We start from the raw sequence: 26,932 nt of genomic DNA on the forward strand, positions 1-26,932 counted from the left end.
TAAAAAATAATTTCAGTAAATAGATTGTTCATTTGTTTTAAAATGATTAAACTTGGCTGATATGTTATTCTGTAGCAAAACAACAGTCATGTCATGTGATTACAAGGTGTTTATTGTCTCCAAAAGGTAGATTAAAATACCTTTAAATCGCAAAGATGTGACAAGAGAGAGAGAGAAAGAGAGAAAAAGAGAGAAAAAGAGAGAACGAGAGAAAAAGAGAGAGAGAACGAGAGAGAGAAAGAGAGAGAGAAAGAGAGAGAAAGAGAGAGAGAGCGAGAAAGAGAGAAATAGAGAGAGAGAAATAGAGAAAGAGAGATATAGAAAGAGAGATAGAGAAAGAAAGAGAGAAAGAAAAAGAGAGAGAGAAAAAGAGAGAGAGAGAGAGAGAATATGCTTAAAAACTGGATAAGAATAAACTTTTTTTTTTAACTCTAAGTTTATCAATAGTAAGAAAGAGCCTTATTTAAACATCATTTTTTTTTGCACAAAAAGGTTACTTTTCAATTATTATTATTATGAATCTATAAGGAAGTGCAAATGGGCCTTTAAGGGACAGGAAACCCCAATTCATGATTTGGATAAAACACACCATTTCAAACAACTTTAAAATTTACTTCTATTATTAAATTTGTTTCCCTCTCTTGTTATCCTTTGCGGAAGGTACAGCATTGTACTAATGGCAGCTAGCAAAACACATCAAGTTAGCCAATCACAAAAGACACCAATCAGCAGCTAGCTCCCAGAAGTGTAGGATATGTGGGTATTCTTTTTTAACAAGGGATACCAAGAGAACGAAGCAAATTTGAAAATAAAAGTTAATCTAAAACTGTCTTAAAATAACGTGCTCTATTTTAATCATGCAAGTTTAATTTTGACTTTCCTATCTCTTTAAATCAACATTAAAATGATGGGCACAACTACAATAGCATGGTTACTATTTACCATGCAATGTTTTCTTTCTCCTATGCCTGTAACCCTTTAATGCTATGCTCTTTTTTTAATTTCTTACAAGTGCTGGTTGATGAGGTTCTGCATCTTCTTACGAATCATCATCATCTTGAAGCTTAGGTATTCTCATACCCTGTCACAGATTCAGTGCGCATTCAAAGATCAGTAACGTTCACAGTTGTATCATGCCCTTAGGCTTAGTATGCAAGATACAGAGTCAGAGCTTTACATTTTTGCAATTCAAAAAAAATAAATAAAAAAAAAAAAATAATAAATATATATATATATATATATATATACACACACACATCTATCTATCTATCTATCATCTATTTATATATCTATCTATCTATCTATCTATCTATACAGTATTTACACACATACACACAAAAGCCATCACAAGTAATATATAGCAGTGCTGCAACTGCAAAATAGGAGGAATTACCTAGGAATCATGCATACAAAACCAAAGAGCATAATACAAGCTCCAAGTTAGCAGTGTGCTGTATGTAAAAGCTTTGAGGAGAACTGCAGGCACACAAGGAAAATTACGCTATTGTAGTTATGCTAAGCAATTTAATGCCTCTTTCAGGCAGACTGCTCATTGGCTGATACAAAGATCTCCCACTGCTGCACACCATACAAGAGCTCTCTTTCAGATGTAAGAAAATAAAACAATATATGTTGTATCCTTTCAAGTGGTATTCATATCCAAGACAGATTTAGTCTTAGACTTTTTAACTTTATGAAATCACATATACTAGAACCATTAGATTAACAGAATGATCGTTTTTGTTTTTCATCTGTTCTATGTGTATAATGCAATGAATTAATGCAGAGACAGCTAAATTTGTGATCTGATAAACTTAAAGGGCCACTAAACCCCAAATCTTTCTTTTATGATTCAGATAGAACATTCAAATTTAAACAACATTACAATTTACTTCTATTATTTATTTTGCTTAATTTTTTAGATATTCTTATTTGAAGAAAAAGCAATGCACATGGGTGAGCCAATCACATGAGGCTTCTATGTGCAGCAACCAATCAGCAGCTACTGAGCATATCTAGATATGCTTTTCAGCAAAGAATATCAAGAGAATAAAACGAATTAGATAATAGAAGTAAATTAGAAAGATGTTTAAAAAATGCATTGTCTTTCTAAATCATGAAAGAAAAAATGTGGGTTTCATGTCCCTTTAAAGGGACATTCCAGTCAAAATTGAAATGCACATAGATTTATTACAGCTTTGAATAGAAACATATTTACAATATACATGTATTGGCAAAAATGCTTCTAGTAAAAGGTATCACTGTTTTAGTGTTATAATTTTTCTCTGCATGTGCATGTGAAGTATAGCTAGATATTCTCACTGCACCCACATATTAAATAATACAGCTGCTCAGATCATCAGTGGGGCGTGTATCATGTCATCAATTCACAAATAGAATCATTACCAGATGGTACAATAACCTTAGGTTCTCTGAGCAAGTGCTGTGTTTAAAATGCTGGTGCACGGTACATACTTAAATACACTTTTGAAACAGCTATAACTTTTATTAGAAGCATTTTTGCTAATGCATGTATATTACAATATTGCTTCTGTTCAATACTGAAATGCACCCATGTGGTTTCCAATGTTGGCTGGAATATCTCTTTAACACTAAACTTTGTTGAAGTGGTTGTTTATTAAATGAATGTGAATACAATGTTTCTTCAGTTATGAGTTATAACAGGCTAATGGTTCTCAAGGGAAACAACATTTGCAAGGTTATTATATTAAAGATCTGACATGTCAGCTATACTAACTAATCAGCAATAATTACTGTATATACACATTATATATACAATTTAGGGATATACTCCAACCCTTACGGATCTTGTGCAACTGCACATTTATTTTTTTCCAAATATCATTCGAATTTATTAGCAAATCCCACTATAACTCAAGCTTTCCAAAACTCAATCTACACCCTAGCACCCTCTACAGCAGGAATGGGAAAATTGCAACTTCAATATAATTAGTCAAAACATTTTTCTAGGTTTTAACAGGATTTTTTCTAATTATTTTTTAAGTGCATTTTTTGGCTCTCCCCTAAGTCTTTTTCATTGCTAACATTAGGTTAAATAAAAAAGTAAAAAATATAGCTTGTCACAATTTTAAGTTTAGTTAAAAAAACACCAGTGTGTTCATTTATAATTACAATAATTATTTGGATTTTTAAAAAAAATATCATAAATTTGCTTAAAATAGTAGGAAAGTGTTAAATCCACACGTTTAATAAATTGATATTAAAGAAGATATTACTCAATTATTTATCTTGTATATAAAAGAACAGCAGTTAAATATATTAAAATATTTTTTTTGCCTAACAAAAGGATTAAAGGACCACTCAATAAAGTAGAATTGCATAATTAACGAGTGTATTATAAAAAGACAATGCAGTAACACCTACTCTGAATTTCACAAAAGCAATATATTTTATTTTCTGTCAAATGTATTTTGTTTCCTATTTTTCGGCCCACTGTATCATGTGCCGGACATCAGCCAATCACAGACTAGTATACGTAATCACAGTGAGCTTGCACACAGGTTGAGTAGGATTTTGTTCCCCAGAAAGTCTGAATATAAAAAGACTGTGAATAATTGATAATCAAAGTAAATTGGAAAGTGCCTTAAATCTGCATTTTCTTTCTGAATAATAAAAGTTTATTTTGACTTGAGTGTCCCTTTAAGGCAAAACTAATAGGAAATGCATGTTTGTGTACAACTACGTCATTGGCTGACAAGGACAACTAACACAAAAAAGTGTTTTTTTCCACAATTAAACTTTTTTTATTTACAAAGCTCTGTTATAAACATACTATTTTAGACAGAACAGAGACTCTTTTTAAGTACTATGACCCTTCAAGTGAAAAATAACTCATCAAAATATCAATCAAAAAAATCACATTATCATTCAATATCAAATGAATACTTTTTTACTTTTGTCTGGATGTTCATAAAAATCTATGCCCCCCCCCCCCCCACACACACCATGAAATGCCTGCAATACCCATAATTCTTATTGTTTAAAATTATTTATTTTGTTTACTAATAAAAGAGATCACCCACGCATGATAATAAATAATATTTATCTTACAGGATAATTGGACTGAGGACCTGTGGTGTATTATGGTTATCATGTTAATAAATATATTTAAAACATAACATGACTAAATATTGTTTTTAAAACGCAAAAGAATTTAAATCCAATTAAAAACAAACTATTAATAAGTGCAATTAGAGAAAAGCAGCTAACAGAGGGAAAGATGTAATTAAATTGTGGTGTAATCTATTCTATCTGAAAATAATTATTTCTTCAAAATGTGCTACTTCATTACCATTTATAAATATTTAGACAAATAGATTTAACCCTATAGCATTATTTAAAATGTACCCAGGACCAGGCAGCTTGTGTGGTTCTGTTGTGGATTCTGGGTGTACAGATGCAGAAATTTCCCATAGTGCAACCATGAATAAACAGAGGAAAACAGCAGGAATTACAATGACTGGCATCAAATTGAGAAACAGACAGATATCACAGAATATAAGGCACCTGTGTGTTAGCATTCTCAGCATAAAATATTGTTTAAAGTGATGGTAAACCTTTCCTTTTGTATAAACAGTTCCGGAATGTTAGCGATATTTTTGATAGAGTTTAATTCACCAGTTGTAATGAAGATGTGCTATAACTTACTTTTTAATGTAGCTTTGAGATTCAAATATTCTGTGCTTTGGCTGCCTATTTTAAAAGTTTTTCTTTTGTGAGCTAATGGTTTGACGTGTTTTCCAATCGTCGCTCTAGCTACAAAAAAAATATGTGAGAGTGCCGTATCGCTAGAGCGTCGATTGGAGAACAGTTCAAACTGTTAGCTCACGAAAAAAAATACTTTCGAAGAGGGTGGTCGGTCCTCTGGATATTTGAATTTCAGCACTAAGTTAAAGTGTATCTTCATTACAACTAAAGAATCAAACTCCATTTAAAATATCGCTAACATTACGGATCTTTTTATACAAAGGGGAAAGTTTGCCATCACTTTAATATTAAGATTAAAAACAAATAATAAACTGCTCTAAACGTATTCCAAACTCATTTTAAACAGTTTTGATTGTGCATTTGTAAAGAACTTTGACTCCCTCTGGCAATGTATAAATATATTACTATCTTTATAACATGTAATGATTCTTTTATAGGCATAAAAAAAAATCACATTTTAATTTAAACTAATTCACATTGTAGGTTCATATATTTACAGATTAAAAAAATAAACATGCCAAACAAGTTATTAAAAAATTATGTAAAATTTTTTGTAGAATCCTAAAATGGTTTAATAAAATTAGAAATTGACTAAGTAATGTAATGTTTCATTTTATTTATATACACTATCAAATTGTGTCACATCCTATGCTAAGATTAACTGTGACTAAACCTACACACAGATCCCAATCATGGCTTATCCATCTATTAGTCAATCCTAGGTAGTCACCTGGGGCACAAAAACCTAGGAACGCATTACAACCAGGAGTGGAACTACAGATGGTGCAGTGGCACCAATGCCCAGGTTTTTGGGAGACCCCATATACTATGGACCACACACCTTCCCATGCTTTGGTGAGCTCCAGTTGCCTAAGCCTCTCCACTACCTCCTCTCCTCCCCCTTCTTCCTCTATCCCTCACCACTAAGACCTGGTATCCATGTCAGCACTCTCGAGACCCAGACAGCAATTTTAGAAGCAAGAACAAACCATACTGTGATTGTGAGCGCCCACAGTTTGTGTACACAGAGTGTTGGACTATAACGGGTTATTATGTGGGAAGGAGAGTGTGGGATACTGTGTATTTTCAAATAAAGCTCAGCTATCAGTTATGTGCTACGCACATGCTGGGCTCTAATGCAAGCTATTCCTTAACCCAACCGTGCCCATCAATGTATTGCAATCAACCAATCCCCATGCACCAATAAGCAATCCCATAATGCCATTCCTCTGAATCAATGCAGGGCAATCCCATACCACCATCCCTGAACATCAATGCAGGACATCCCTAACCTCTTGTTCCCATCCCAAGGCAACCCCCCAATACAGTTAAAAGAATGCAGGGCAATTCTTTCACCCTTACCACATCATACAATAACTCATAATAATATACAGCAAACAGATAAATATTATAATTAAATGGAGAGAAAAGCAGCTATAAGTACAAAATACAACCAGAGCACACATTTTAAGTCTGGCCTAGGGTACATGAAACCCCATGTGCCATCCCTGCTCATAACTACATAACAAATAAGTAACAGTCTTGTACCCACAGTCAGAATAAATTGTGAATCTCTATTAGAGCTGAAGAGTAAATTTACTAACTTTATTTTAAACAAGTCAGGACTAAAAGGAAACAATTTTTGATTCCTGTAGCACAGATCATATGTAAAGCCTTTAACATCATGGCAAATGTAATCTTTGTCCATGCTCTTCATATTTCCAAAAGTAACATCTCCAAAATAACACAAGATCCCAAAAAGATGTTTAGATTGAGGCCAAGATTACAATGGACTTTAACTTGACAGTGGCAGAGTTGTTTAGTAGCAACTGCAAAACCAGTGCCAAAAGCCAGCCCAAGACTATTGTTTCAAAGCATTTAAAGGTACAGTCTAGACCCAATACATCATTTTGATTACTTATTGTTACCTACCAGAGAACCATACTGCAACTGATCCCATATCTATTGTAGGAAGTACAAGAAACATTTAAACATTCATCAATTATTAGGAGCTAAAAATGGCAGCCAAGCTCCGCTCACCTACTGAGTGTATATTTTGGTATGTTAAATTTCTCAAATCTCGTTTGCCTCTTAAATAAGTTTTCCTACTCGCACACGCTGTTTTGTGCATGTGCAATTTGAAATAGTTAACTGAAAAATAATAAACGTGCTCTGCTAAACAGCAAAATAGACAAGAAGAAAGCTGTGGACGGAGCTTGGCGGCCATTTTCTGGCTGCTAACAAACGATTATTTAATAGTTTCATGTACTTCTTACACGCTTATAGATGTAGAACCTGCTGCAAGATGCTTGTCTGGTATATAACAATAAGTAATAAAGAATAAGTATTGGGTCTGGACTGTCCCTCTAGCACTAGTATCAATTTATCTTTTTACGTCATTAAATTAGAGGAGCAGAAATTAATACTAGCAGAATGTTTCCAGCATTAGCCACTAATACCTATAGGACTTGAAACCAGTGAAAGCTATCACTATTGTCATGTGCTATACAACGTTTGTTTACACCAACCAGCTATGGAGCTTCATATAGACACCTTTACTTTTAGACATGATAGCTTTTTAAATTACTATTAGACATGATAGCTTTTTAAATTGCAAAAATATTGTCATTTTAACATCTATTCTCTTATTTTTACAGTGAATTATTTAATGAATGAATCAGAGTTGTGATTGTAATAATGTATACCATAACCATCCTTAGCAATAACATCTCCACCTTTTTACACCATTATTTACACCAATGTAATACTGACCTGCCTCTAAAAACCTGTATTCGTTGTTGAGTTAGATAATAAAAAACTTTAGTGACTGAGTAGTGTTTCCACGGTTACAATTCCAGGTAATATTGCCAAGGCAACATCACCAAACGTGTACAGTTCTGCAGCTAATGTTAATGCCAATGTCTCCCACCTGGTCTCATTTACATACAGTCAGATAAAGCCAATACTTTTAAAACCAGCACATCTAGTAAGATGCCATTAAACAATTCTAGCATTATTGTAACATATTGGGTGAAAGGGACTCATTAGAGATCCACATTTTTTAATACCTCATAGTTGATAGATAAATAGATAGATACTGTAGATAGATAGATAGATGATAGATAGATAGATAGATAGATAGATACTGTAGATAGATGATAGATAGATAGATAGATAGATAGATGATAGGTAGTTTGTCATTTTTAAATCCTGACCAACTCAACTTGATCAGGAGAATGGCAAGATGTATTTGTATCTATTATCTATTAGTGTAACATTACCCAAAATATTAGGTAACAATCCAATGAAAAATGAAGGGAATTGAGTGCAGAAATATAGACATTGCATTTAATACAATGCAATCTGTTTAGCAGTAGCAAAAACCAACTCACATGAGTGCAAATGGTCGAGAGCATAAACAGTGCAGGTGTTAACTAGTATAGTGCAAGTTTTGAACACATTATGCTTTAATGCTACAGGTATTCCTTCATTCATCATGAGAATTGATGAATGAAGGAAGTGTGAAAATTGAAACCAATTTGCTGGTATATACTGTCCTCTGTTCAAGGCAGAAGCTCACTTCTTCCAGTAAAAGCCCAAGTTGTTGAGTAAATATGGTAAAATGTCAACAAGCATGTCAAATTAAAAAGAAAATCACCTGGATACATTACAGAGCCACTCTTACATAACTATGGTTAAACAGCTTAGTTTAAGGTACATTTTACAGCCTTATTACTCAATAAAAAGATATTCCTACTCTTTGTAGGAAAATAATATGTATACCCTTAATAAGGTATCTATTGCTCAAAAATTTGTTTTAAGACCTAGTACATTTGTTTTGCAGAGTGGATGCTTACTCTCCTGAAAACAATATAGCCTTTTAATAAAAATGTAATCCCTGAATTCTGGTGGCATAATAAGCATAATATAACAACTACATATAATAAAATCAGTGTGAATTGTATTCACATAATTATTATTTTTTATCATTTTCTAGACATGAGAAACAAATACAAGACAATCTAGTTGTATTAATGCCTTAAATAAATATGCAAGATATCATTATTTTGGGTATATTATCGAGTTGTTGATAATAAAGTGCTAATATTTCTGGGACAATTTAAGACATCAAAACCAAAGCTAAAAAAAAGCAAAGTTAAATTGTTTTTTTTTCTATCAGAACTCAAAAAGGAAGGAAAACTCTGGAGAATTCAGTAATTCTAAGTGCATGTTATGACAAAAGACAGTGCTGATGATTATATATTAAATTGTCCTACTCAGCCAGAAGGCACTGGGAATGTAGCCAAGGAAAACGTCATTACTTAGCTTGTACCAGTAAACAATTTCTCTCACAAGAGGAATTAATGTAATCTGCATCGTAAATATAAAAATAATCTTTTTTTCCTACTTAGCAACTTGTTTTCATGTTTTTAATAAAAGTGCTGGAAATAATTGTGCAATAATATTTATGCTGATGACCATATCCAGTTCATTTGCATGTACTAATACAGAATAATAATAGCATGTTTGCTGGTGTTCTCTAATTCTGTCAATAGAAATGCTGTGCTTAAAGGGACATTAAACCCCAAATTTTTCTTTCATGATTCAGATAGAGAATGCAATTTTAAACAACTTTCTAATTTACTTCTATTGATATTCTTTCCTGAAAAGCATATCTAGATAGGCTCAGTAGCTGCTGATTGGTGGCTGCACATAGATGCCTCGCGTGATTGGCTGACCCATGTGCATTGCTATTTCTTCAACAAAGGATAGCTAAAGAATGAAGCAAATTAGATAATAGAAGTAAATTGGAAAGTTGTTTAAAATTGTATTCTCTGTCTGAATCATGAAAGAAAATGTTTGGGTTTAATGTCCCTTTAATACATGAAATGGTACCAGGTTCCAGAAAAATAAATATATAGTGTAATGAATTTAAGAGACATGGAAAGTCTAAATTTTAAATCATTTATGGAGAACAGGTTTTAAAGATTTTAAAAAAATTTTTTTTGCCCGATGAGTGATATAAAGTTAAGTAAACCTTAAAGAGACAGTTTACCCAAAAACGTTCTCTCCTTTAATTTCTTTCCAATGATCCATTTTACCTGCTGGAGTATATTAAATTGTTTACAAATAGCTCCTTAGCCATTTTATTGGCATTTGAAATAGCTGATTTAGCCTGTATCCCTACCTATACTGAAGTTTCTATACCTAGGTATAGGCTATTGATAAGCTATATAAACACAGCCAGCAAAAGAAATTACACTAACAGTGGGAGGTTTAAGAGATAAAGCTCTAAAATGTTAATTTCCAATAGTTTTTTCGAAGTATTCTACAGAGACACAGATAAGAAAGGGAAGCATTTGAGTGATACGATAACGAGATCTGATCTGTCTGCAAGTCAAAACCATTTTGATGGGCTGTGGTTTCAAATAGCAAATCCAGCTATTTAATTTGCAAAAAGTAGCATAAATGAGCAATTTGCCATACATTTTATATGCTGCAGCTGGTACAACAAGTCATGGGGAACTCATTCAGGGAAAAACTATTTTTAAAGTTAACTGTCCCTTTAAAGGGATAGGAAAGTCAAAATTAAACTTGCATGATTCAGATAGAGCAAATCACTTTAAGACACTTTTAAATTCAGATTTATTTTCAAATCTACTTTGTTCTCTTGGTATCAGTAGTTGAAAAGCATATGTACATATTTTTTCACTACTTTGAACTAGCTGGCTACACACGTGTCCCTTATCACTCTCTCACGAGATGTGTTTAGCTCCCAGTAGTGCATTGCTTTTCTGGATCTTACTTTAACTATGTGTTTAATCCTCTGCATAAGTTAAACAAAGTTTTATAGAAGCAATAGCACAATAATAAAATGTCATATCAGAATATATTCTTTTTGCATTTTTATATCCCTTTAATTTATTTGCAGCACACAGCTACACCCTCCCTCATTCTCAAAGCTATAATTCATTTTCATGTAGCTAAAGGAATCATCCAGATCACATTCTATTTGTAAACTTACTAGCAGATACAAAAACACCATTACAATCTTTTAAGATTTTGTCTTTACAATCAATTGTAAAGTGTACAATTGGATAGTGATTAGCCCCAAATCATTATTTAGTAAGCTGTTTATTTAATTGTATAATATGTATGAAAAGGCAAACATATATTTATGCAGCTGTATAATACATCTAAGTTCTAAGCAGATGAATGATTAAAGGTGTTCTTCTAAATGTATGATAAAAAAAATAGTATTTCCATGTCCCTTATTATTAGTGTAAATGTATTTTTGTGCCTATCCATAGTTATAGATATTTTTAAACTGTTGTTCCATTAACACACTCATCTTCCTCTTCCTGCTTATACAGTGCAAATTGGACTGCGTGATGCACACTATGAAAAAGCATTCTGCTTTCATCTTTCTGAAAATAATTTCCATTTTGAAGGGAATTCCTAACAGAAATATTGCACTGAGCCAACAACACACGGACAGCAATGTCTTTATAATCTTTCAGAACCTCTTTCAAAGTAATCATCCCTGCTGTGTCTATGAACTGAATGCCTCCACAATCAAGGACAACAGTGTGTACTGGCTTTTGCTCCTTGTAGGTTTTTTGTAACAGCTCTACTTGAGTATTATTGATGTCCTTTATGTTTTCTTCCTGCTGTAACTTCAGTTTCCTCTTGGACTTCTTTCGTTCTGCAGCTGCAACTGTTAAGGGGTTAACACCAATATTTTTATATAAAGATGATTTAAAGCTTTGTTTGTTTACATAATACAAAGGGGCTTCAAAACGAAAGACCTTAATGCCTTGGGTGGTTATAAGGTGTTCATATGCATTTATTGACTCATACACTTCGGTGTTATCTACTCTTCCCAACAGAGTAGACACTGGCATTTGAGATCTGACAATGACACAGAGCATTGAGAATGCAATACCAATTAACAGACCAAGTTCTGTGCTAATTAGAGCTGAAGAAAACATGGTAACCAACCAAATAACTGTGTCTACTTTATTAACCCTCCACATTTGGGGTAAGTCACCAAATTTTCTAAGAGCACCTCTTAGATTTACAATGGTTATAACGCCAAGGACACATTTCTGAAGTGAATAAAATAGCGGGGCAATCAACAATAAAACCAATAGAATAATCAGAGATGTCATAATTCCTGAGATTTGGGTTCTGCAACCTGTTGATTCTTTGACCAGAGTTTTTGCAAGAGCTGCACTAGTTGCAAAGCAGTGGAAAAAGGCTGGGATGATGTTGCAAAATCCAATAGCATACATCTCCTGATTGGCTTTGACCTCGTAGCCATGTTTTTTGGCAAACATCTCTGAAAGGGACACAGTTATTGCAAATCCAATAATGGCAATAGACAGAGCACCCAAAGCAACATTAGGGATTAAGCTCCACTCTGGTGCTTTAGGTGGTAGAAATCCAGTGGGAATTGTCTCTGCTATGCTAGACCCATATTTCTCTTTGAGATGGCCAAAGTGGGATATAAGAGTGGCCCCAACAACCACAAATAACTCAATAGGAATTGGAGCTTTGAGTTTAGATTTATAACACTCGTTGAGTTCTTTGGCAGGAATCAGGATAAGAAGGCACACAATGCTGGTTATCAGATCACATATATTAGTCAAGTGAATGTTCTGGAATATGTAAATCCAAGTGTAGATAAGAGAGCCAACACCATTGGCTCTTGGTATACTTACACCTAAAAGATATTTCACTTGGGAAGTGAGGATTGTGAAAGAGGCACCTGTGGCAAATCCACTGAGTAACGAATCAGAGAGGTACACAGAAACGAAACCAACTTGAAAAAGGCCCATTACGACCTACAAAAAAGGGGGGAAACAGAATAAGCATATTAATCAGTCTTTCTACATTTAGTTCTTTAGTTTTTTTTTTTTTAACATGCACATCAAGGAAGTCAAAATTAAACGTTTACAATCAACCGCTTTGCTACTGAGCCATTTTCACACCCTAGTGCTGGTGTTTGGTCCTCATTGCAAATACAGATATATTTAAACTTTTTTTCTGAGAGGAACCTACACAAATTAAACCTTGTTTTTTTCAGCAGACCTAGCAAGCTTAGAAAATAACTTTAATTTGCATAAATACCATAAATAGGAAATGCCACCAAATTAAATGCCAAAAAAATACATTTGTGTGTCATTTTCTAGGTGTACAATAGTAAATAGCAGCATGGAAGTCATTCCCTAATTATTTCAAATACAGAAATTAGAAATATTTTCAAATCACACAATATTCTGATTACCCAGGGTGGTGGCTTAACTCATTTTGACAATGTATGCATGCTACCTCTGTCCAAACTCACACATTAAAATAAATAAATAAAACAAAAAACGTAAAATAGTTGTAACAAAAGTCATCCTACATAGAAATTCACAAAATCTCACATATTTTTACATTCTCCCATGTCTCCCATTTATTTACATTCTTAAAAGTTTTATTAGTTCAAAGAAATATAGATCTATGAGCCCATTAACAACACAACAACCTCACATTGGAAAGAGGAGTTCATTATGTGTTTTCATAGAGCTCATACCGCTCTAAAAGTCCCCCCCCCCTTACAAACACTGCACAGGTGTATCCTTGCAGCATTACTATAGTAACCACCTAAAATTAAAAGGGGGTGTGACCCCTCAATTAAAAGAAGGCACTTCCCTCTGTTACACACCCCTGCAAGATGCAGATAATTGCCCTTAAAGTGGCAATACATTGCAGATGCATTTAAAAGGTACTGTTTCGCTGAGGGTATGGCATCTCTAACAGAGCCCCCATTGACCCTGTATTTGTGATGTATGTGTTTTACAACAACAAAGGTGGTTAAACATATACCATTGCAATTTCTAAAATGTACACAACCAGCGAGACAATATTAACAGGTTATTATCAGTTATTTAGAACGTGCCAGCAGATTATGCAGCATTATACAAAGAATTAAAGCGTTACAGGGATACAGTAATACACAAACAAGTACAGTAGGGGTAAGTAACAGTTGTTTGTGCAGTAATTGAGTTATACAGAAGGAGAGGAATGCCCTGCCCTTGAGCACAATCAGTAGTAGTTCCCTTTAAATACATAGTGGCCTACAGGTAGAGAGGCTCTCAAGCTTACAATCTAAAGGAGAGGGAATGGAGACAAAAGATAAGGGAGAAGGGAAGTAAGTCTGATATAAGGAAGTGTAAACTGAGAGTGAGTGATGACATAGGGAAACAAAAAAAAGAGTGTGTGGTGACTGAGCAAATGAGGTTTGGAAAAGTGTAAAAGAATGTGATACAAAGGATGTGAATCTGAGGTGGTTTCTCTATCCTGGCTTTTTAGTAACAGCTGTGCATAATTACTGTTAGAAGGTAATTATATATTAAAGGACCAGTCAACACTATACACAACAATACTAAAAATATTCCTTGTGCTATATTAAATGTTTCTAACAGTACCTTATAATCAGTGATGTGCGGTGAGGTCAGAGGCTGGTGAGGCAGTGGCTAGGAATCGGATACACCTTCATTCTTTAGATATCCTTTGTTGAAGAAATAGCAATGCACATGGGTGAGCCAATCGCATGAGGTATGTATATGCAGCCACCAATCAGTAGCTACTAAGCATATTTAGATGATTTTCAACAAAGGATATCTGATTTTCTTCATTCTTTTGATATCCTTTGTTGAAAATCATATCTAAATATGCGCAGTAGCTGATGAGCATATTTAGATATGATTTTCCAAAGGATATCTGATTTTCTTCATTCTTTTGATATCCTTTGTTGAAAATCATATCTAAATATGCGCAGTAGCTAATGAGCATATTTAGATATGATTTTCAACAAAGGATATCTGATTTTCTTCATTCTTTTGATATCCTTTGTTGAAAATCATATCTAAATATGTGCAGTAGCTAATGAGCATATTTAGATGTGATTTTCAACAAATGATATCAAAAGAATGAAGATAATCAGATATTAGATGTAAATTGGAAAGTTTTTTAAAATTGCATGCCCTATTTGAAAAATGAAAGTTTTTTTTGTACTTGACTGTCCCTTTAAGCACTTTTAATGTGGGGAGTGGCTTCCTAAGCCATAAGGATAAACTAAGCTTCCTTGTCAGCAGCCAACAACACTATATTATTAATCAATTTACTCTTGCTCACTGCTCTTTTCAAAGAGGAGAGGTTCTATAGAGCTGGCACTAGTATAGTGTGAGAATAAGGGAATAATGGACCAATGGTCCGGTGCTACCCCACAAACAAAATTTAATTAGAGAGCAAGTGGTTAGAAAAAGTCAAACCAAAGTGGGGGTTTAAATACAGCACTCTTCCCTAATAAATGGGTAGGGGAATAAAGAGTTTAAATTAAGATCATTGCACTATCCTTGGTTTCCGGTTGGAGGCGGAGTGGATAGCAGCTCGCTCTATGTCTGCGTGCAGACCGACCAAGTAAAGAACCTGCTCCCTCTCATAGCCTCATACCCCTATTGCTCGGGGGTTAGTGGGCTGCAGCAGGGCTCAGTCCCAGCAGGAGGTGGAAACCATATTGGCCGATAGAGCCTAGCGGGGGCACCGCTCACCCTACAAACATAGAATCACGCTCTAAGAATGAACTATATGGCCGGCTAAAACTTTTTCAGCACTCTTTAAGCTGGTGTGGCCAGCTGGACGGCATCAGCAATATCGAAGGGTACCTGTATTGGAGTGGCATCGCTGAAGAGGAGAGCGGTGTTGTCGGAAGCTCCAGTGCTTGCAGAGGTTCCGGAGGGCTGTACGTGGAGGTCCGGTCACGCTGCGGAGGGAGGTGCTGCTAGCGCGCGAAGGGATCCGGGCGTTGCGCGCCTCGCCAGCAGCATTGGGGATCAACCAGACAAGCCAGAAGGACCGGAGAAATAGAAGTCCTGTGCTGGAGACTACCTAAAGAGCACATGGAGAAAATAGCGTATACGTACCTGCTTAAGCACACATCCTAACTGTTTAACGGAGACCGCAAGTATACATACTGTTGTTGAGTTCCTGGTAACTCAGCACATTTCTCCAGTGTTGTACTCTTTGAATAAGTTGTGACAAGATGCAGCAGTTACCTGAGCTAAATTAAGAGACATTGCAGTTATAGCGGCTAACTATCTATAGTTTGGGTTCATTTTGTTAACCCTGGAGAATTGGGTTATTTTCTACATATGACACAGGGCCCTAAGGGTTAGAACTATATTACAGCTGCTTACAATTTCCTGGGGTAAAAGTGTCTTGGCATGTATATTAACAAAAGGCAAAAGGACGGTAAGATCCAACTCAGGTGTGGAGTATAAAGACCCTCAGAGGAATTGGTTCAACTGGAAGGACTGTTGGGACTTATTACTAGCTTGATAAATGATAAATGTTTATGGTTGTCAGTTGAAAATGCTTAGTAACTTAGCTTGATATACACAGTGTATTTTAAAGGATAGTTATAACTCAATTGTGAGAGCAATTTTTCCCAGTTAAGACAGTTAAAATCAATTTGCATCCCTCCTGAAAATACCTTTGGTTAGGTTTATATGCAACCTGAAGGAGCTTCTCTACAGGAGTAATAATTGCTATTGCTATTTAAATGCTCTCTTATAATAATTACCTTTCGTTCAGTGGGTAATATCATTACAAAGAGAAGGAAGGGAAGGGGAAAAAAGAGGAAGGGGAGAATATCTCTTTTATTTTCTTTTTTAATTTTCAAGTGTGGGATCAGACTCATCCTCATATCACTCACTAGTCACATTTTTTTGGCAGGGGAACTGCCATAAGTATACATAGAAGTCTTTGTTTTGTATCCTTCTACAAAACTCACAGTCACTTATAATTTAAACACTATATGCGAATTGATCACTTGTAGGATTCGGTTAGCTCGTTTCACAGTACTGTGTTTTTTTTTTTTTTCAAGGTGTGTGGTTAATCGTCTCTCCTTAAGAGAGATCAGTGTGCTAGGAAGGCATTGGTATTAGTTTTTTTCACGGTTGCATTTCTTTGTTAGGGTTATCCACTTTTCAATTGTGGTTTTATTCACTGCATGGATAAGTTTGTATCCCAGGTCAGAGCTGGTTCTCCAAAGATGCCTGTGAAGTCAAAGGACAAAAAGGCCAAAATGGCCGATACAAGTATTGATGTACTAGCTGATATAAATCCATCAGCCATTGACACACAGTCTCTAGTTGGACAACTTACAGCCCTTTTTTCCCCCCAATTTGAGTTAATCAAGAAAGAACTAGGGACTATTGTAACAGAGATAGCGACTTTGTCTCTAGAAGTCAAGCAGTTTTCCTCCAGGATGTTGGAAGCCGAGAATAGAATTTCTGCTATAGAAGACCAGGTGAATAGTCAAGAGGGTTTAGTTCATAGCCAGGAAGCCAAGATCAAAAGTATGCAATTGCATCTGGAGGATCTGGAAGATCGCTCCAGACGCAATAACATTAGGATCATTGGTTTACCAGAAATACCAGAATTTGATGATATCAGTAAATTTGTATCTATAACCTTACCACAGGCTCTGGGTGTACCAGCCCACTCTCTGCCGCTCACAATTGAAAGGGCGCACAGAACTGGGCCAAAGAGAGCTGCAGAGACTGGGTCGATCAGACCTAGAATGGTAATTTGTAAATATTTGAAATTCCAGGACAAAGTGGAAATACTAAAATGTTATAAAAGTTCTGGCCCTATGATTTTCGGTAATAGCAAGATCCTTTTATTTCAGGATTTTTCCTCTGAAACTTCCTCTAGGAGGAAAGGGATGGCACCATATTGCACACAATTAATAAACAAAGGTTTAAATGCACGGTTACTGTATCCAGCAAGAATTGTAGTGGAAGTTGGAGGTGTAAGGCATAATCTTAATCAGATAGAGGAAGCTAAAACTTTTATCAAGAGATATAAAGGTAATCCTGACTTAGAGCTTAACTCAGCAGATAATCCACCTGGCTAGATTAGTTGAACTTAGGAGGCATCAGCTGGGTAAATTGCAAGGATGAAGGGAAATAAATGGAAATGTGCTGGCCGAATAATTTTATTTTTTCTTGTTGGTTCTTAGGGTATAAAGCGATGTATATACAGGGCGGTTGCCCTTCTTTTCTATTTTATCTTTTCTTCTTTTTATTTTTTTTTTTTTATTTTTTTCTCTTTTTCCTCTTCTTCTTCTCCTTTTTCTCTCCTCCTCGGATTAGAATGCTATTGACAAAAGACAAAGGGTTAGAGATAGGGAGGAGGACAAAGAGGAATAGGTCATGACACTAGAAAGCATTAAGATTTTATCATGGAATGTTGGGGGGATTTCATCGCCAGCTAAGCGTAAACTAGTTATAAAGACCCTGGTGAAGCATAAACCTGACATAGTCCTCTTACAGGAGACCCACCTGAATGTGCAAGAAGCTGCAAAGCTTAAGTTTAAGTGGGTAGGGGAAGTAATTTCATCATCAGGGTCTATCAAGAAAGCTGGAGTGGCGATTTTAATTCACAAAAATCTTGAATATAAGATCATTAAGTCAGATATAGACACATCTGCTAGATACATTATACTCCAAATTAGTATCAAAAATACCAAATTCATAGTTTGTAATATCTACGCCCCCAATAAATTTTCTTCGGAATTTTGGGAAAAAATTAAAGGTAAGGTTTATCCATCTAAAGCAGAGAATCTTGTGTTGGGGGGGGATTTTAATATGACTTTGCAACCAGTATTGGATCGATTTTCAAAAAGAAATATGGCATTATATAGGAGAGAGGCCAAATATTTTAAAATTTTTTGTTATAAATTAAATTTGGTCGATATCTGGAGAGTGCAAAATCCTGACACATTGCAATATACGTGTGAGTCTAAAGCTCACAGAACCTTCTCGAGAATCAACATTTTTCTGGTCTCGGAGGCTGTATCTATCTGGAAATTAGAGTCTGAAATCCATCAGATCCTGATTTCAGATCATGCAATAATATCATTGTCCTTTCCACCATGTGGAAAGAGGAATTCCAATAAAACAGTGTTTTCATTCCCCAGGCACCTATACACGGAATCCAGATTTTGTTCTTGGATTCGACAAAAATGGTTCGATTTCAGTAGGCTCAATGCCAGCTACATAAATAAGGTGGAAATTTTCTGGGAAACATTAAAAGCGGTCTTGCGAGGGGAGATTCCAGCATATTTGAAGAGAAGGGATAAGATAATTAAAACAAGGGAGACACAATTATCTAATAAAGTTAAGAATGCATACAGGAACTTACAGATTGTTCCTTCGGAGGTTAATTGGGCTATATATTTAGAGTATAGGAAGGAAAGGGATATTTTTCTGAAACAAAGATCACAGGAGGAAGAATTAAGAATTAATAGGCATTATAGAGGATTCAATGGATGTTCTGCTAAATATCTTGAAAGACTCACCAAATGTAGGAAAAAGAGGAATTTTATAGTTGCTGTTAAATACAATGAGGCTAGGTACATTGACAATCAGGAGATAAGTCAGGTGTTCTTCAATTATTATAAAAAATTATATTCTGCGGTTAATGTTAATCGATTTTCCCAGGAAACTTTTTGGGCTAAGGTTAAGACCCCAAAGTTATCTTCAGAAAATCTTGTTATACTGAATGAGCCAATTACTACTATTGAGATTAGCAAGGCTATTGACCAACTGAAGTTAAATAAAGCAGCAGGTCCTGACGGGTTCCCCGCAGAATTCTACAAATGTATGAAAGAAGAACTGATAGATGTATTAGAGAATCTATTTAATACTTATTATATTTCAGATAATTCTATCTCATCTTATTTCTCATCTGCAAACATTTCTCTTATTTATAAAAAAGGTAAAGACCCGGAGGATCCAGCAGCATATAGACCAATTTCGGTATTAAATACCGACTATAAAATATTAGCAGCCATTCTGGCGGCTAGATTATCTTGGTGCTTACAGGATCTTATACACCCTGATCAGTCAGGGTTTATGACCCAAAGGAACCCCATAAAGAATTTTCGTAAACTTGTCACCTTTTTAGACCATGCTTGGAATATTAGTCAGGAGGATGTAAAGTGGGAGATCCCAGATAGAGCGGTACTTACTTTAGACGCAGTCAAAGCTTTTGATTCGATTATATGGGAACATCTATTTAGATCATTGAATGAGTTTGGGTTCAAGGGGAATTTTGTTCAATTTATTAATAGAATTTATACAAAACCCATCTCATATCTCTTAATAAATGGATCTTGTTCTCCTCCCTTGGTTCTACAACAGGGCACGAGACAAGGGTGTCCTTTATCACCTTTATTGTTCAATATTGCACTTGAACCATTTGCAATCAGGTTAAGGGAGAGCTTATCTGGTATTCCGCTGGGTCCTTATAGACTCAAAGTACTGTTATACGCAGATGATATCTTAGTCTTCTTGGAGAACATCCATCGATCTCTTCCAACGTTACTGTGTTTGATGGAGGAGTTCAGCTCTTTCTCAGGCTACAAAGTTAACCTTGAAAAAAGTGAACTTATGTTTGTAGGGGAAGTTACTCCCCCACGGGTAGAACTACCATTTAAAATGGTGGACGTAATTAAATACTTAGGGTTATTATTACATAAGAATCCCAAATTATGGTACTCGGCAAATTATATCCCGGTGTTTCAGAAAATTAAACAAGATCTACAACTTTGGGCTTCTTTTCCCCTTGCTATTTCAGCAAGGGTTAATCTGATTAAAACTATTATTTTTCCCCGTTTATTGTACCCACTACAAAATCTACCCGTTTTCATTCCAAATAAGGATATTAGTAAATTAAATAGCGACATCTCCAAATTCTTATGGAGAGGAAAAAAACTGCGTATCGCTCTCCTAAAACTAAGACAGAAGTCCTCTAGCGGAGGTATGTCCCTTCCTGACATTAAGTTATACAATATTGCAACATTGGTCAAATTTGCCTTTGATTGGATGGCGGATTCAAATAGGGTTACCTCAGTTGAGGAAGAGTCTTTTATAATACAGCCTTTTTCTCTTAAAGCTATTCTTCATTGTAAGTTGCGACAGCTACCTTCGAATGTGTCCTCCCTAATTTCATTTAAGAACATAGTGCAGGCATGGCACAAATTCTGTATTATGTTGGGTATAGATCCATACTACTCAGATTTCTTGCCCATAATGAGCAACCCGCAATTTATTCCGGGAATTTCTCAGAACATTTTCAAAAAATGGAATGAAAAGGGCTTAAATTTAGTAAGGCAGATCTTCAATGATAATTATCAAATTTTAGATGTAGAATCGTTTTTTCAAGTGTTTGATCTTCCAAGATCTAACTTGTTTGCATTTTTCCAGATTCAACATTTTATTTCCTCGCAAGGCTGGATCTTTCCTCTATCTACAACTTGGTCCGAGGTTAAAACAATTATACAGAAGTTTGCTAGAAAAGCCACTTCAATCTCCTTGATTTATGACATTATGTTATCTAAACAAAGTCAAGTACTGATAGACAAACTGTGTGACTTTTGGTCACAGCGGGGAATAGTGACAGATTTCGAGACCATTGAAAAGAGTTTCTATATGTTAAAGAAAAGCAGGGTTTCTGTGGGCTGGAGAGAATCACACGTTAAGTTTATCAATAATTATTATATGCCCCCTCAGAAAATTGCCAAATTCTACCCCACTAGATCAGGTAACTGTCCGAAATGTGCACATACTAGCGCCGACCTTCTCCACATGTTTTGGTTCTGCCCAAAAATCAATCAATTATGGTCAAAAGTTACTTACTGGTTCAATTTACATCTTAAAACATCAGTTTCGTTAGAATTGCAGGATGTGATACTTCTAAAGGTAGTATCAAACACAGGGGACCATCCCGGGATCTATATTATTAATACTATAATCTTGGTAATTAGGCACCTTATTTTAAAATACTGGATATCAAGCAGAATCCCGGGGTTTAATGAGGTGGTAAAGGTTATACAAGAACAGATAGTTTTTTAATCTTATCATATGATGGATGCTTCAGAAAGGAGAGTCAGAAGTTTCCTTTCATCATGGGCCCCGTTTATTAAGTCTTATCCCTTTCCCATACAAAAACAAATTCTCTCTCCGTTTCTCTCTTCAGTCAGTTTTGCAGAATTAGTTTTATTAGGCATATTCCCATCTTCTTGGATTGACAGCAGACATGATATCAGAGTTTAAACTGGGTCCTACCCTATATAGGGGGAGAGAGGGGGGGAAAGGGGAGGAGGGGTGAGGGGGAGGAGGAGGAGGGACAGGAGAGAGTTTTTTTTTTTTTTTTGTCCAGTTTTGTTTCACTTGGTTTCATAGGCATATTTTGCCTGTTGTGTTTGGGTTATTTTGGTTGGGGAAAAAAAAAAAAAAAAAAAGGGGACATCAAGGATATAATTTGAGGATGTTTGTATACTTTTATATCAATAAGTTCAAGATTTGAATTTATTTGGTTTTTTGTATATTCATTGTATATTGACATCAATGTATTGTAAAACTTAATTTGGATGTTCAACTATTAAATAAATATAATAAAAAAAAAAAAAAAAAAAAGAGGTTAAATTAAAAACTCTATTCTTGAATAAATGTGTTTAAAAAGAGAGAAACTATGTTTCCCAATCTACCAACTAGTCACACAGAGTATAAACTACAATTTATTCTTGCTCACTGCTCTTTTCACCATCAGACAGCAAAAGGACCTTTTCCCAAGGGAGACAAATATGCTGTTTTGTTAAAATCCAATACTCTTTTTTTTTTTCTTCCAAAATCTCACTTTAGGGCAGTTCCATAACAGGTGAGCAAAGGAAGGATAAAGAAATAATCATTTTTTGACAGACATTTGTAGCCGAATTTGCCCATTCCGCATTGGATTTCAACATTGCCTCAGGATAATAGAGGCCCTGTGTATTTATTTATATTGAGTCCCAGTCCACAAAGGTCAACTGAGATAGTTGCAGACGCACTATCAAAACTTAGAGCCAGTTGCTCCCCCCTATTGCATTTACTTGAATCACTTTATCAAGAGCAATATCAGATTTTGCCTCCACCATTGTCTTACTGTACAATCATTAAGGATATATAGCAGAATAATACCTTTTTGTGCCCAATTAATTAAGCCAGTAAGCCACCCGGTCCCTTCAGATTCAGAACGTTTTACTCTTACTATTTTTGTTTTTGTCAGTGCTGGCCTGAGTGCTATGCTGTGGTGTTTTTAAAACCAATTTATAAGTTACGATGACATTTAAATAACCTCGTTAAACAAGGTTAATAAATGTCATAACTTATAAATTGGTGTGAAAAACACCACAGTATAGCACCGACAAAAACAGTTACTAAAAGTAAAAGTAAGACGTTCTAAATCTGAACGAGTCAGTCCAGTCGAGATATAGCTTGAAGTTGATGCCTAACTCTCTCAGTGCCACTGCCAATGATCATTATTCTGCCACGCAGGCAGCACAGTAAAAGGTGCAAATTATCTCCAAGGCTTAATGGATTTATTGATAATAATAACTGTGAAAACTTACAACTTTTTAAAACTATTACAAATAAACTCTCATAAAAAAAAAATGCCTGTTCTTCAATAGCTTAGGGCAATAAAAGAAAAAGCCATAACAGTTACCAATGATTTGCTGGGCAATACTTAGAGAATTACATCAACATCCATTTTTTCTAATTATTTATATTATTTAATATTTAATTATTTATATATGTATTTCGCCCACTAATATTAAGTATGGAAAAGGTTTATAAAATTGATTTAATGTCACAAAATTATTTCTATGAAACATCAAAACTCTGCAAACTTTGATACTGATAATTCATTTATTTTGTATGCTTATGAAATGTTGCAGTACAATACACACACATAAAAAAATTATATATATATATATATATATATATATATATTCTTTTTTCAAGCTATTGTTGCTTTTTTACTCTGCTACTACACTGCATCTAGCTAAGACTTTTTATGAAATGCTAAATATTTAGTCTTTGGTCATTAACCATTGCTGTATTTATTACCAAATGTTAATCTAAATTGTATTTGATTTTCAAGTTCTTCATACATCTAGCAGATGTTAGGTAATATATGTTTTACTGTACATATATGCCAGGGGATTGCCTCTGGGAGGATTAAGCAGACTGGCCAGTGGCCATATAGAAATACAGGTTTACATTAAATTATGTTTTCAAGGGTAAAAACAGGTAAAACGTCTAAATAAATGCCTTTTTATATTTGCAAATGTGGAAAACTCTGAAAATGCCAAAGGGAAATCTAAAACCAAAAATAGGTGTACTGAACAACTGAAAACAGAAAATTATTATCTCTCAAGCTTGAATGAGAATTTGGAAATGGATTTCCTCTGTTATATACAAATTACATTTAGAGATGACCCCATTACACACTGGGAAGACTGATCTAGGTGCCACTGTGCCAGACTTAACCCGATCTATGACATTATCAATCAAAGAAACTTTAAGAAAGGCTAGCCGCTTTTGCTTTATACATAGCGCACCGCCACCTACCTAAAGAAGATGCGCCAAAATGTTGACTACACTCATGACGACACCTGTCCACCACAGTCATGCCTGACTCCGTCTCGCTGACTAATCTGAGACTGAGAGAGAGAACACGATGTGTACCGCATCATGTGACACGCTGACGCGCGCCTCGATTCCTTCCCACCCGGCACTCTGTCCAGAGACTCAGACTTGCTGATGTCTGATTGGCTGAGAGGCCGGCCAGGGAGGGCTCCCGAGTCCCGAGGCTTTCAGAGTCAAGCCTCCGGTGGGAGCGTATGGGCCGCATTGGAGAGCACTGCATTAGCACCTTTTCTCCTCTTGGTGGCAGTCTCTCAGTGGCCCATACACTTCCACAGTGAGTCAATACATTCATATTGCGCAATGCAAGGACAGCTGGCTGGCCTTGTCTTGCGCAATATGAATGTATTCTATTGATGTGTTACGTTTTATATAAGTTAATTAATTTACAGTACACAAACACAAGTCCTGATTTTGGTGGAGGGGTGGGGGGTCACCTTTTTTTATTAAAAAAAAAAATATGAAAAAAAAAAGATCTAATTTTTTTATTTTTATAAAAAGGCTGTTATTACATACATTGGCCAGGAGAGGCACTGCCTCACCTGCCTCCTGTGACTGCACGTCACTGCTTATAATTTTTATGTCATTTTTTCCCCTCAAATGATTGTTTTACATTTTTGGCAGCTTTCCCTGTCCTCTTTGTCACGTGTTTGTCATTTTCGAATGAAAAATGCATATACGTATATGCATTTTTCATTCACTGCGCAGCCGCAATCGGAAGTGGTGGGCACATCGTCATCGCGCTTCTTTGGTGGAGCAGTGCACATAAAAGGATGTGCACTGTCCACAGAAGCGCGCCTGCGTGTAGAAGCAGAAGGTAAATGTTCATGGGGTCTGATCACTATAACTAATACAACTACTCTACTGTGTATTTAGTTATATTACTACTTAGTTTGTTTCCGGTGTGTGGTGGCCCAGTGTGTATGCTCACAACGCTACACGCCCACAGCATAACATCAAATGAATTTTTTTTAAAACTGCCAATTTTCTATAATTCTATCTGCTGCCTGGCCGTTGTCACTTTGCCTGCATCAGCCGACTTCTTCTTGTTCTTCCCTATCCCCCTGCCTTGAGACACAGCCTTACAGTAATAATAATAACTAACTGACCATGCTGCCGTGTGCACTCAGAAACTTCCTAAACACAGATATCTATGCATTATATACCACACGGTATAATGATATCTGTGTTTAGGAAGTTCCTGAGTGCACACTGCAGCATGGTCAGTTAGTTATTATTATTACTGTAAGGCTGTGTCTCAAGGCAGGGGGATAGGGAAGAACAAGAAGCTGTCGGCTGATGCAGGCAAAGTGACTATCACTGTAGCAAAAAAGCAGCTGCACGTAACTGGCTTCCTTCCCCAGTCTGGCAGTCACCCTTCAGTAGCTTGTCTTCCCTCCCGCACTGCTAAAATTGAGAGGCAGAGGAATCTAAGCTTTATGCGTTGCAATTTAGCGCTGTGCTAAACACTGCATATATCAGTCATTGACAGGCAGCGTTTAGACAGAAGCTAAATTCCACAGCATAAAGCTTTCTGTGTTAATGTGTGTGCTTTCTATGTAGCAGCAATAACGTCTCTGCAGAGTGCATACTAATAAATTCCAGATAGGGGTTAGAGTCCTTATTGGCTGTCTTGCCAGGGTTATTTAACTATTAAGGAACAAAATAGTTTGCAGTGGCAAAACCATATCCCTATGGAAATTTGTCAACACTTTCTGACTCATGTTTTGCAGATTACCATGATAAAAGTTGAAAATTATGTCTATAGTGCATCATGCCATAATAATAAAAAATAGATGTATATGGTAAAAGGTTTTAAGAGAGGATTACAAAAGTATTTCAGGTTAAACATTTTTAGAATTTGCTATGTGTGTTTACTATGTATCTCTCCCCCCCCCTCTGTCTCTCTCTCCCCCCCTCTGTCTCTCTCTCCCCCCCCCTCTGTCTCTCTCTCTTCCCCCCCCTCTGTCTCTCTCTCTCCCCCCCTCTGTCTCTCTCTCTCCCCCCCCCCTCTGTCTTTCTCTCTCCCCCCGTCTCTCTCTCTCTCCCCCCCTTCTGTCTCTCTCTCCCCCCCCCTCTGTCTCTCTCTCCCCCCCTCTGTCTCTCTCTCCCTCCCCCTGTCTCTCCCCCCCGTCTCTCTCCCCCCCCTGTCTCTCTCCCCCCCCTGTCTCTCTCCCCCCGTCTCTCTCCCCCCCTGTCTCTCTCCCCCCCCTGTCTCTCTCCCCCCCGTCTCTCTCCCCCCCGTCTCTCTCCCCCCCTGTCTCTCTCCCCCCCTGTCTCTCTCCCCCCTGTCTCTCTCCCCCCCCTGTCTCTCTCCCCCCCCCTGTCTCTCTCCCCCCCTGTCTCTCTCCCCCCCTGTCTCCCCCCCCTGTCCCTCTCTCCCCCCGTCTCTCCCCCCCTGTCTCTCTCCCCCCCCTGTCTCTCTCCCCCCCTGTCTCTCTCCCCCCCTGTCTCTCTCCCCCCCCCTATCTCTCAACCCCCCTGTCTCTCTCCCCCCCTGTCTCTCTCCCCCCCTGTCTCTCTCTTTTCTCTCTCTCTCTTTTCTCTCTCTCTCTCTTTTCTCTCTGTCTCTTTTCTCTCTCTCTCTTTTCTCTCTC

General features: G+C 36.3%; 1 protein-coding gene across 2 annotated transcripts in view; it reads right to left on the bottom strand.

The window, feature by feature from the left end:
* Positions 1 to 5,329: 5,329 nt before the first annotated feature.
* Positions 5,330 to 26,932, bottom strand: part of SLC26A2 (solute carrier family 26 member 2) — a 209,117-nt gene continuing 187,514 nt past the window's right edge. For both annotated transcript variants that reach the window (XM_053717091.1, XM_053717089.1), the window contains exon 3: positions 5,330 to 12,596. In XM_053717091.1, the coding sequence (XP_053573066.1) occupies positions 11,073 to 12,596 (1,524 nt within the window). In that variant the 3' untranslated portion in view covers positions 5,330 to 11,072. The remainder of the gene's footprint in view (positions 12,597 to 26,932) is intronic.

This window comes from Bombina bombina, chromosome 6 (assembly GCF_027579735.1).
Source record: "Bombina bombina isolate aBomBom1 chromosome 6, aBomBom1.pri, whole genome shotgun sequence".
Classification (NCBI taxonomy): domain Eukaryota; kingdom Metazoa; phylum Chordata; class Amphibia; order Anura; family Bombinatoridae; genus Bombina; species Bombina bombina.